Consider the following 11,403-nt stretch of genomic DNA (forward strand, 5'->3'; position numbering starts at 1 on the left):
TGAAGAATGGAGAAAGAGGTATGTAATATGTTCAGACCAGATAGGTTTCTATCAGAAGTATATGTTAAGGTTTGGTCGCTTAAATATAAGCTTCCATGAACTTAGTGTTCTAGAACACTGACAAATGCATGTCAATCTTAATAGCATGTATAGTACTGAAATTCCCCGTTAATAGTGTGCATAGTACTGAAATCCCCCCTTTTTAATGCTGCATCCCCAAAGAATGAACACAAAATTCATAAATGCTTTTAGTTCACATTTTTAATGTTTAAAAACTATGTTAACAGAGCAGTTATAGAACAGAACTTCTTAATATTTCTTTATTTACATCACATCCTGGGGGTGGGGGTGGTGGGAAACTATTTGATTAAGTATGAATAGCAAAGTTTCGTGACTTGCAACTCACTTAAATCACTCATCTGAAATTCATTTGCAAGGTTTTTACATTAATAAAACAGTGGGGTGCTGCACGTACTGCACTTAGATGAAGTCTAAAATACACTGACTCCAGAGTGTGGATTACATACCAATGATCAAGATTCAAGTGTTCTGAGAAAAATGACTTAAAGACAGTTTATGTTGGCGTCAACACTGAAAATAGAAGGCAAACATGCAAAGATTTCCAAAGCTTGATAAAATAAAGCTTCCCCTCCCCCCCTTCAAATGTGTGCTCATACTTAATGTTCTGATTTTTTCCCCCCTTTCCAAAATCCCAAAGTTTGGGAAATGTGGCAATTCAATTTTGAAAAAAAGCATTCTCCTCCCCAACATCTGTTTTCATTAATACTGTGTAGTGGTATCAGCGTTAACAATGAGAGAGTGTTAAGAAGAAACAGTTGGTCATTTGGGGTATACCTATTTCTATATGACAATAATTTGGGTCTAAATATTCCTCATTTGTAGCTCAGATGACTGTCTTTTAAATAATTGATCATAATGTCAGTATAAGAAATCAATGCAACTATTTCTCAGATATTTCTCTTTCTAAACAATTAAGTTAGATTTTTAGGTTTTTACATTCAAAGAACTATGTTACCTGGGAAAGAATGTAAATTTTTCTAATTCCCAAACAAAACCACTAACATCTATGAAAACATTTATTCTTGATATGCAGATGCTAGAGACTTCTAGTTCAGTGTGGATCAACAACTGCAAAAATATACAGTCTCCTGTTATGTACAGTATATTTACATACAAGTGAAGTATTCCCTACAGTGAGCCTCAGCTGCATAGATTCTTCCTTTTAGAAACCCAACTTCAAGCTTGTATACCGATGGGCCCAGTTTGACAGCCCTCCCTCTGAGAAAACCCTAAATTAGAAAGAGAATGTCTAAGCCTTGTGATGTCTACCTATTTTTCAAGAACTTTCCCTTCTAAGTTTAGTGATATTTTTCAGTTGTTAGTCACCCCTCTCCTAATTTGTACCTGAAAGCGTTACATCATTATAAGCAATTCACTGCATTTTAGAGGAAGTATGTTCTATTGCTAAAGGATTCTCAGATCTGCCATCCCTAAGGAAATCATTAGTATCACTCAATGCTGTAGTCTGTATCTTCTTTGTTTTGAAAGTGGATAGGAATTTACGTGAACTGGAATGGAGGAATTATATTCTTAAGGCTTACGCCCTTTCTAAACCTGAAGCTATTTATATTGATAAACTGAGGGAAACAAATGGCTTTTGCTCTAAAGCATAAAATCAAATATCTGATCATATCACTGACCTCTCCCTCACCCCAACTAAGTGTGCAGCTCCCCACCCCACTTAAATGTGCTGTCCAGCATCCTGATAGACTGAAATGGAGCTGATCTCTGCACTCTTTTTCCGAGCAGTTTGGAGCTTCTAATGCAGTGCAGACCTTTCAGTAGAGGATTCATTTTAAAAGGAGGACAGGGCTGATCACAACAGGATGAACCCAATCCTCCTGGAGAACTTACTCCTGACACGAATTCAGTCTTTCTTCTAAGGTTACATTTACAAAAGGTATATTCTTTAAATTTCTCCTGGCCCCCCACTGCCAAACCAAAGAATAACACCTCACTTTCCTTTTTTCACAGCTCTAAAAATATGTGATTTTATCGTGCCTCAGCCCAAAGTTACACCAAGTGCAGGCGGCCTCTGCACCAGCCTTTCCAGTGGGAGGGGGGAGACCCTGGTGCTGAGGCCCTTTCCTCACATTCCTAAGTCCTGTTCCCACTCCTTGTCCCGTGAGTCCTGTGAAGGATCCTCTGAGACTAATGGGGGGGGGGGGGGGGAAAGGAGAGACTAACTGGCTCTGAGTGATTCTCAAGCTTGATGAGTGTCAGGATCACCTGAGGGCTTGTTAAAACATCGTTTGCTCCTCTATCTCCCAGCTTCTGATGTCACTAGGTCTGAGGTGGGACCTGAGCCTTTGCATTCCAACAAGTTCTCAGGTGGTAGTGATGCTGCTGGCTGGTCTAAGGACCACTTTGAGAACCCCAGACTTTGAGGCTTGAGTCCAGCTCCAGAAAAAAGTCAGTTCCTGGCTAACTAAGGTGTCCTCTGAAGTACTGCACAATCTTACCACAGTCCTTTGTCCTCCCCAAACCCCACATCCATCACCCATGTGCGCCTTTCTCCCAGGGTATGAAACTGTGAAGAAAGGAAAGTGAGTAGAGAGCTTTTACCCCCATCTGATTACTGGGCAGTTAAACCATGGTTTACTAGCACTAAACCCATTAAAGGTGCTGTGTGCTGGCTCCAATGACTGGCATATGCGAGAAACGATGCAGCAATATCTTTTGTGTGTGTGTGTGTGTGTGTGTGTGTGTGTGTGTGTGTGTGCGTGTGCGCGCGCACGTGCTGGGCAGGGAAGGAAATGAACTATAGGAGCAAAAGATCCTAAAAATAGAAGCAGACAGGCCAAGTCTGAGACCTCCAAAAAAAGGAAGGGTATCAGCTGAGGAATGTCCCTGGCGGTTTTCAATCCACAAGAGTCCCCCTCATCCTCCTTCACGCTCCTCCTATCCCCAGATTCTCTCCTAGCCCCAGACTTTTCCTTCCCCTCCTTTGCTGAAGACCCTGCTTTAGGCCACTTGTAGTCACTTCCAACTGATGACGACCCTACTCCCAGCGTCCAGCAGGTGGTGTGTGGTGAGGTGGGCAATCAAGATTCCACTAAAAGGAGTGGCATATTCTTGGCAACTCTGAACAAATACCCCCTGGAAATACTATTATATTTAGTGGTTAGGCTCTTTAGCAATCTTGTTATAGTACCCTATTTCACCTAAACGATGGGTTTGATAATCTTTTCTATCTGGTCTGGGGGCCTAACCACCATTATAAAGGAAAATACATTCCAGGTTGCACACAACCAACTGACAGAGTTTTGCAGTATGATCAGCTTATAACTTGGGACTGCCTCTGCTTAACAAGACTAAATTTATTTCCTGTACACGCTTTACTACCCCCACTTCCAATAAGTAACATTAAGGAAATTAGGGATTTACAGTATTCTGTATTACAATACGTAGAGAACAGTTCTAAATCCAAAGTATGAAACTGGCACTGTTCACTAGTGCTGGGATCTATCTACCAAAGGAAAACGTGCTGTTCCCAATGGCTAAGGTATAATATTCATTAGTCTACTAATTTAGCAGAAAAACTTCTATAGCACTTGACTGCGTTGTTCAAATTCTACCTAACATCTGTGATACATATATTTTTGGCTACCAGTTCACTATTCTGAACAAGAAGATTAAGAGCAGTATACTTTACAACTAACCCCACACAAATGATATAATTAATCAATGATATTTGACAAATTACCATATGGTATATTATATTCAGTCAACAATCAACTTAGATAAACATACAAAGAAGATTTTAAAAACCTGTGGTATCATAGACATCAACAACAATGTGCCTCCTCTAAATAAATATATTTTAAATAATAATTCCTTGTACTGACACACAAAATCCAGAGATCCAGAAATATCACTATCCATCCTTCTCCCCCAAGAGCTAATGATAATTTTCTAACTTGACTTTGTGAGTGTAAAATTAATGAGAAGAGAGAAAGTATCATAATATAGCTTGCAAACTAAATTATGTACTTTTTTTAAATGGAGGGTCATCCCACTATCTGGCTATTTCATTACTTGGTGCTTTAGACAAGGATTTGACTTGTTTTGCTCAGTTTCTCTCCCTGTTCATCTAATATGGAAGATACTGCTGAAAAGGGCAGTGTATTTTACTGGGTTAGGTACTCATATATAGGTAGGTATTCATATCTAAATACCTGAACTCTGACCTAATGTGGATATAATTCTGGAACATTACATTAAAGGTTTGATGACCCTACTAAGAAGTGCAGAAGATAACCTTGCCTTCCCTCCCAAAAGGATCACCCCAAAAGGTGCTCCGATGCCTTTTCTGTGGGACATTATTCTGTACAGAGGATGGGACAATTCCATGTTCTCCGGGTGAGCATGGAGGTCTCTGAAGATTCCAGTAGGGGAGGACAGAACTCAGAGCTCAGTCCCTGGAAACTCTGCCAAGAGTCTACAGTTAGGCTCTACTTATCTTAGGACAATAAGTCTGTGCTCAGCGAACTTATGTGTTTGAGAAATTCAGCCACAGTATAGGTAAAACACAAGGCCTGTTTCAAGAGACCAGCACACACAGAGCGCACACCTTTCTTACTGTGTGATATGGACAATCAAATCAAAGCTGATAGCCCAGTTTAGGGGTCATACAGTTCTGGGCTTCTGTCCCCACAGCTTTCCAAGCTGCCTTGTCCCAAACCCCCTTCCTTCTCAGTCTCTGTGTAGCTTCTTTTCTACCCCTTTAGGAGAGGGGCTGGGGTAAGAGTGTGAGGCAATTCCGCCCTCCTGTGTGGGCTACCCTGGGCGGGCAGACATGGCCCGCCCTCGGCTGGGGCAAGAAGAGGAAACAGCGCAGGCACAAGGTCCTCATCTGGGGGAAGGAAGGTACTCAGTGACTTTGTCACAAGTTCTTCTCAAAGACTATCTCTGAGGGTTCTCTTTCTCTTTCTTTTTTTCAAGACTCTGGAATGGATTGTTAATGGAGACAAAATAGGAATGAGGCTTCTGTAAGATACAAAAATCTTGTATTTGTAATAACCTAAATTTATAGGTAGAAAACAAGTCTTTTAAAGACCCCCCTAAAGTACCCAATATAAAACAGGAATTACCTATCCTAGATCATCCTTGGTTAGATACACATTATTCTCTGTGCAAAAAGCTGGTGGAGATGAGTAAAAGCTGCTGAATTTGTTAATTCAAGGAAACGTTTTTCCCCTTCAACAATACAGTGTAGATGGAAGGTTGATGGCTACCTACATCGGAAGAATATTTTCTTAGGCAATTTGCACAATCTTTTTGCAGTATTCTTGCTCCTTAATTTATTAGAAAGGTGTCATGGGTCTCCCCCAGTAGAAATTGACTCAGCTAAGAGTAACTTTGACACAATTTGCCAAGAGGAAAACAAAACTTCATTTGCTAGATTACCGAAATGTGCAGTTTAATATATTCACCAAAGTAAGAATCATTTCCACCCTCTTCTCTGCATGGAGCAGAGCATAGAGCCAGTGAGGCCACGGGACTGCTGGCCAGGTGATCAGAGCCACCTCAAATATTGGGCATGCTCTGATCCAGCAATGGCATGAGCCCTGTGACCCTCATATGATTATCCCCATGTGCTATGTTAACCAAAATAGGCAAATTATTTACGAAATCATTTTTTCTTCTGTAAAGCAAAATAAATATATACAAGTCAAGATTCGTTTCTCTTCTAAAAAGGTACAGAGAGTGTGAGCAAAACATCAGTAGGAAAATGATTTCAGAATCTGGATGTATAATAAATAAACATGATTGATGATCTTGTTTTCAAAGTTCTAAGAAATCATGAAGTCACGAAAAATAGAGTCAGGAGAGTGAAAAGTAACTGACTGTGGAAAGTACTGAGAAATCCTATTGCGTGAAATCTGAAAAAAAAAAAAAATCCATGCTCCATAATTGATCCCAAATCTTGGAGGGACATCAACCATTATAGAAACAGGTCTCTGTTTTGCTACTCAAGTGTTATTCCATTTTAAGTATCTTGTAAATTTGTTTGCTTCTGTAAACTTGCAAAAGAAGTGATGAGGGTTGCTGATGTGTGGTGACTTGACTGAGCAGCAGGCTGGACTGTTTCTTTTTCTTAGCTGGTCTCAGTGGCCTCCATCAGATGAGCAGGCCCAGTCGTAGATGACCAAGGGAATGCTGACCAGGGAAAACAAGACCCCCAGGCCCAAGAAAAGGGCAGCCTAGAGCAACAGAAAGGCATAGATTATTTTCAGCAAGACAAACATTTCTCACATGCACCTGGGAAATCAGTAAAAATGCTTTCCTCTCCTTTTGTATGCTCTTGTATTTGGAGTTTGTTACAACCATTCCTGAACTGTGAGAATCTTTCTGAAATTGTGTAAATCTGATTCTCCAAGGATGGGAAAATAAGAACAAACTACGCAGAGCTGTCCTCTACAGCTTGTTCTTTAACTCCAAGGTCACCTCAGAGGGAATCCATTCTACAGCTAACTGGATTTCCTTACAACTTCTTTCAAACTAAGATTAAGACTTTAAAAAAAAAAAAGGCTGGGAAAACATACAGGTCATTTCATTAATCTTGGCCAACCAACCCAGGTTATCGCTGGCAGGCAAATATTTCTATTTGAAAAAGTGGAAAAAAGAGATAAAAGCAAAGTAGATTTGATCAAGTGAGATAGGAAATGGGTATCAAAAACTAAAAGTTATGCAAGGGTTGATGTAGGCCACAGGTAAACAGATTATTAAATTCAGAATCTGGAGAACACAAGATTGTATACTGCTTGGCCTTATGATTACCGAGTGAGAGCTCAGCAGGCTGAAGGGTGAAGCATCATGAGAGCCTGGAGGATAGAGCCAAGGGAAGGAGAGGGGAAAATAGTGGAGCTGAGAGGTTTGCACATGGGCTTACCATTATGGGTCTGGTCCAACTCCCTGTGGCTCCTCACACAGATAGGAGCCCTTGTCTAATGCTATTCATAAGCTCCTACTACTGGTTTCATTATGGGAGCGGGCTTGGCAAGCCCAGAGAATTCAGGGGCAACTGGACTCTACCATTTTCAGGTTTAATCTTAGTATATCTTACTGCTGTGCCAGAGTGACTGCTCCTTCCTATCTGTCCTTGTGAAGCAACTACTGGTAAGATTTAGAAGGGTTTGGGATTTATGGCTTCAGGGGTAATCCTGTTGGGGAAGTAGATGCTCTACCAGCATCAATGCTGCTTCTCCTAAATGCACAAGGATGATCCCTCCTGCTTACATCTCTCATCCGGGTTTGCTGACTCAGGTGATATGTGCAATCGGAGTGCTTACACCCTCGGGGAGGCCAGCTGAGAAGCCTTCTCCCAGATCAAACAAAATAGTGCTCCAGAAGCTACTCACAGAGCAGCCACTGCCCCCACTGCTTCCCTCACTGTCTCCCAATGTGCCACCTTGAAGATGCCCAGACCTGGAAACAAGAATCGCAATATAGAAAGGTAGTTTTTGAATCCAGGTCTGTTGCTCTAAAGCATTTCTGTAAAATCATAAAAAGACTCTTTAAGCTAACTCAGCCATTTTTATTAAGGCATCGCATGTACCCTGAGCTGTATGAGGGAGTTACAAGACTAGGAATTATACAGAAACAGTGGGCTGCATAAAATCTTTGAGTCACTCTCCACTTCATTTTCTTGCTAAAGACAAGGTATCGCCTTATGGAGACAGGATGATAAACTTCCAATCTCTCAGCTAGCCCTGCCCTAGCTGAGAGGAAAAGCTCAGATACAGTATGAGTAACACCTGAAAGGATAGTCTGAGGGAACAGAGGAGATTTGGATGAGATATTTTAAGTCTTCCAAAGGGGAAAACTACAGGACTGCCACCTCCCTTTGAGGCCATGAAAACTAATATTAGATGGTAGAGATGGACCATTTATTTGGTAAATTTAAATGAAAAACCAATCAGAAAAATTAGAGTGGCTGGCATGAGACATACCCAAATTCTTTGAGTTCCTTTATCTCCATCCTGGTTTGTGATTTTTAAATAAAGAGATGAAGGAAGAATGAAAATAAGCATATTAGCAGATGTAACTCCTGTAAAATAAGAAGAAACAGGTTTGAAGTTGTTATTGTGAAATTTTAGCTTCCTAAATAGCTGTTGTAGAATAAGTGTAAAGCCATGAAGCCATACCTACGACTCCAAAAATATCTTTCATGGAGGGTATGAAGATCACCAACAAGTTGATAATAACCAAGAGCATGATGGTAACAAAGATGTGACGGCATAAATTAAACTTTGTTTTCTTAGCCAGTTCAAATAAAGATGAACGAACCTGCAGGAAATCAAACACAAAGATTCTGTAAGGACCTGTGGCATACCAGCATCCATAGCTCTCAGTAGAAACTGACGTACTGGTACACAGGGATTTGTGAAATGTTTTGTAATACCTAGTGAACTTATAGGCAGCTTAACAGTTTGGGAAGCAGCAGGGGAGGGGGTTTGACTTAAGATGGAAAGTGTTTTTTATTTATGAATAGGTTCTTGTTTATGGCGGGGGGATCATCTCTGTTTTTGTTTTATCTTTGACTGACTGTTCCCTTCTACATTTTCTCATTGTGTATGATCGAGATTTGAACATTCTATCTGCATTTCTGTAAAGAAGAGGGACAGATTAGAATTAAGATTCATTCCATCAGCGGCTACCCTATCTCACCGATCCCGCTGTCTTTCTCTTGAGCAAGCTCTTAACCAACTGAGCCATTCGGCCGGCCCCCCGCTGTCTTTCTGAAGCACCTTAGCCAAGTCTAGGGGCCCTTCCTTGATGCAGTTTCAATGATGCAAAAAAGTTACCTGCAACAGGCTGAGTGAGACCCCAGATTTCTTTCCGACTGTGCTGAGGCCTTGTACTCACCGTGAAAAACAACACCGGCACTGTGAGGATGACAGCAACAATGACAGCCAGTCGCACTGTCAGGATGAGAATGTCATTTTTACTCTGGTACTTGTGAAGGAGGTCTGATTGCACGTTTTCTAAAACAAGGGAGAAGAGTGTATTAATAAGAAACAAGGCACATTCCTGGATGACAGTTGTTCTGAACAACAAAGAATTTGTAAACTAAAGGGCAAGGAAAGTGATGATCTGGGTGTTGAACTGTCAGTTAAAACAGTTTATAGAGTTGAAAAAAATCCCCTGGGCAAGACATGCTCCACCTGTCAGTTGTAACTGCAGCTAAAAGGAACTTATAGTCATCACTAGGAGAAGCTACACAGAGTGGGAATGCTTCATTTATACTCAATCCTGGGAATAAACTGGGATTAAAAATAACACAGGTTGAAGCACAAAGCCCTTCTAAATCTAGAATTTCCCCCACTTGGTGCCACTCATCAAACAGCACCAAATATAATAGCTACAGCCTTGCTGGGTAGCTGGGTGGACGGCAGGCCATCTGGCGTCTCTTTCAAACTCTCCTCTTACAACTCAACTTTCAATGGCCAAAGAGCAGAGGTGCCAATGGAACTTAGCCACCATCAAGTAATAATTTGTCTCTTCCATGTATGTTTTACTTATTAAAAAAAAATATTTAGCTTCTGTACCACTCTGAACTTTTTCTCATCTCTGACCTTTAGAAAGTGTTATTTCAAAGACAACCAAAGCTAGAATGGCAGCCGTGGAGCAGGACTGTGCTCACTCCTTTGATGCTAAGAGATCATGCCTTTCCCCAGGGTCTTCCCTCAACGGCTTCTCATTGCACCTCTGATTTCATTCCTTTTAAACTTTGTCATGCCTTCACATCTTTGCAAGGCTCCAATGTCTGGTGAACAAGTAGGCATTTTATTTTTAATTAACGCGGAGTGTCATGAGTGTGGCACTCAGCTCTTACTCACTTCCAACATCTGTCTCTGTCTCTCTTTTCTATTAATAGAGTCTGGCCCAACAGCAACTAGGAAATTCTCTGATGTAGTTTTAAACTTTCCTCAGTAGAGATAGTATGCTTATAAAATTCTATTTCTTTTAAGGATGGTATTAGGAAAAAACGTACAGTATATCATTTCAGAAATCTATTGTGCAGCCTGCATGAAAATGTAAAGGAACCATTGCCATTTGCTTTATGTAGATGAGAAGACCAGAAAAATCAATGGATAGATTTGTTGCTTTTTTTGGCTATCATCCTAAAAGTTATCTTGATATTGATTTTTACTGTTTACTTCAAATACCTACATTTATGTACTGACAGAAGTTACTTACCGTAGAATGTCAAGTAGCCAAAAATGGCAGTCAAGAAGTACATGACAAACATGGCAAAAAAGGAGATATTTGAAACCATCTGCATCTTTTTCTGTGATCGACTAAAAATAAAAAGAATTTTTAAAATTAAAAACCATGTTACTGAATTCAAGCACCCGTGTTAACACAGCATTGTGAATACTAACTTAACTTTCTTCCTATCAGGGTAGGGCAGAGCTGATCAGCTAAAATTTCCTCAGGCAATTATGTGGTTAGAATAACTTCTTTTATACTGAATGGGTATTGTGAGACAGAGAGATCCATGGAACTCACAATCCCTTGAGTGTTCTTCCCCATTCTTTTGAAAGAATATCGAGTTCTCATCCGAAGGGCAGAGAGTATTTTTTAATATTTGTGTTTGAAATTATCTCCACATTCAGCACAGGAAAAAAAGGCAGAATAAATTCAAATGCTGTTCTCCCAGTTCCAGAGACCAGGGGCAGAGCTAGAACTTGACCTCATATGTTCTGTTGCTGAAGCTGCTGTTTATAATACGTTCCGGTTTTCCCATCGAGCAGCCCCAGAGCTGCACCTAGAAGCCTGTATGTTTCCATAGCAGTAAGTATCCAAAAGATTACAGCTCTGATGATGAAGGGCTCTATCTCTTAGTTCAAGTTTACTCTGGGAGTTTGAATGAACCTTTAAGTTTCTTTAACGTCCAAATAATTATTCTACAAGACTTATACTCCACAGACCACTGATAGTCATATATGGTTGTGTCATAACAGGGAGTATGGAAAACAAGAGAAATTGAGAAGTATACATATGAGAAAATTGCAAACTAAAAGCTGGGTTATTAAATTTAAAAGATGCTAAAGACATATGATCCTAAATATAGGATCATAAAGTTAGCATTGATGTACACATAGATAGGTAGATGTTGATATTTCAAAATTTACCTATACCAATTAAATATGGAAGATGAAGAATCATGAGTGAATTCAATGCTAAATGACATCCACTTTATTTGTTTCAAAATGAGAATAGAAGGGCCGGCTGAGTGGCTCAGTTGGTTAAGAGCTCGCTCAAGAGTTTGAGCTCTGAGCAACAGCGGTTCGAGTCAGCCCGAGCTGAGCA

The 11,403-nt window shown here is 40.4% G+C and overlaps 1 protein-coding gene across 7 annotated transcripts in view; it reads right to left on the reverse strand.

Annotated features, from left to right (window-relative positions):
- Positions 1-243: 243 nt before the first annotated feature.
- Positions 244-11,403, reverse strand: part of SLC38A1 (solute carrier family 38 member 1) — a 67,026-nt gene continuing 55,866 nt past the window's right edge. For all 7 annotated transcript variants that reach the window (XM_019653080.1, XM_019653077.1, XM_019653079.1 and 4 more), the window contains 5 exons: positions 10,288-10,388; positions 8,953-9,071; positions 8,232-8,373; positions 8,037-8,134; positions 244-6,287 (listed from right to left, as the gene is read on the reverse strand). In XM_019653080.1, coding sequence (XP_019508625.1) covers positions 6,192-6,287; positions 8,037-8,134; positions 8,232-8,373; positions 8,953-9,071; positions 10,288-10,388 — 556 coding nt within the window. In that variant the 3' untranslated portion in view covers positions 244-6,191. The remainder of the gene's footprint in view (positions 6,288-8,036; positions 8,135-8,231; positions 8,374-8,952; positions 9,072-10,287; positions 10,389-11,403) is intronic.

The sequence above is a fragment of the Hipposideros armiger genome, unplaced genomic scaffold (assembly GCF_001890085.2).
Source record: "Hipposideros armiger isolate ML-2016 unplaced genomic scaffold, ASM189008v1 scaffold_194, whole genome shotgun sequence".
In the NCBI taxonomy this organism is placed as follows: domain Eukaryota; kingdom Metazoa; phylum Chordata; class Mammalia; order Chiroptera; family Hipposideridae; genus Hipposideros; species Hipposideros armiger.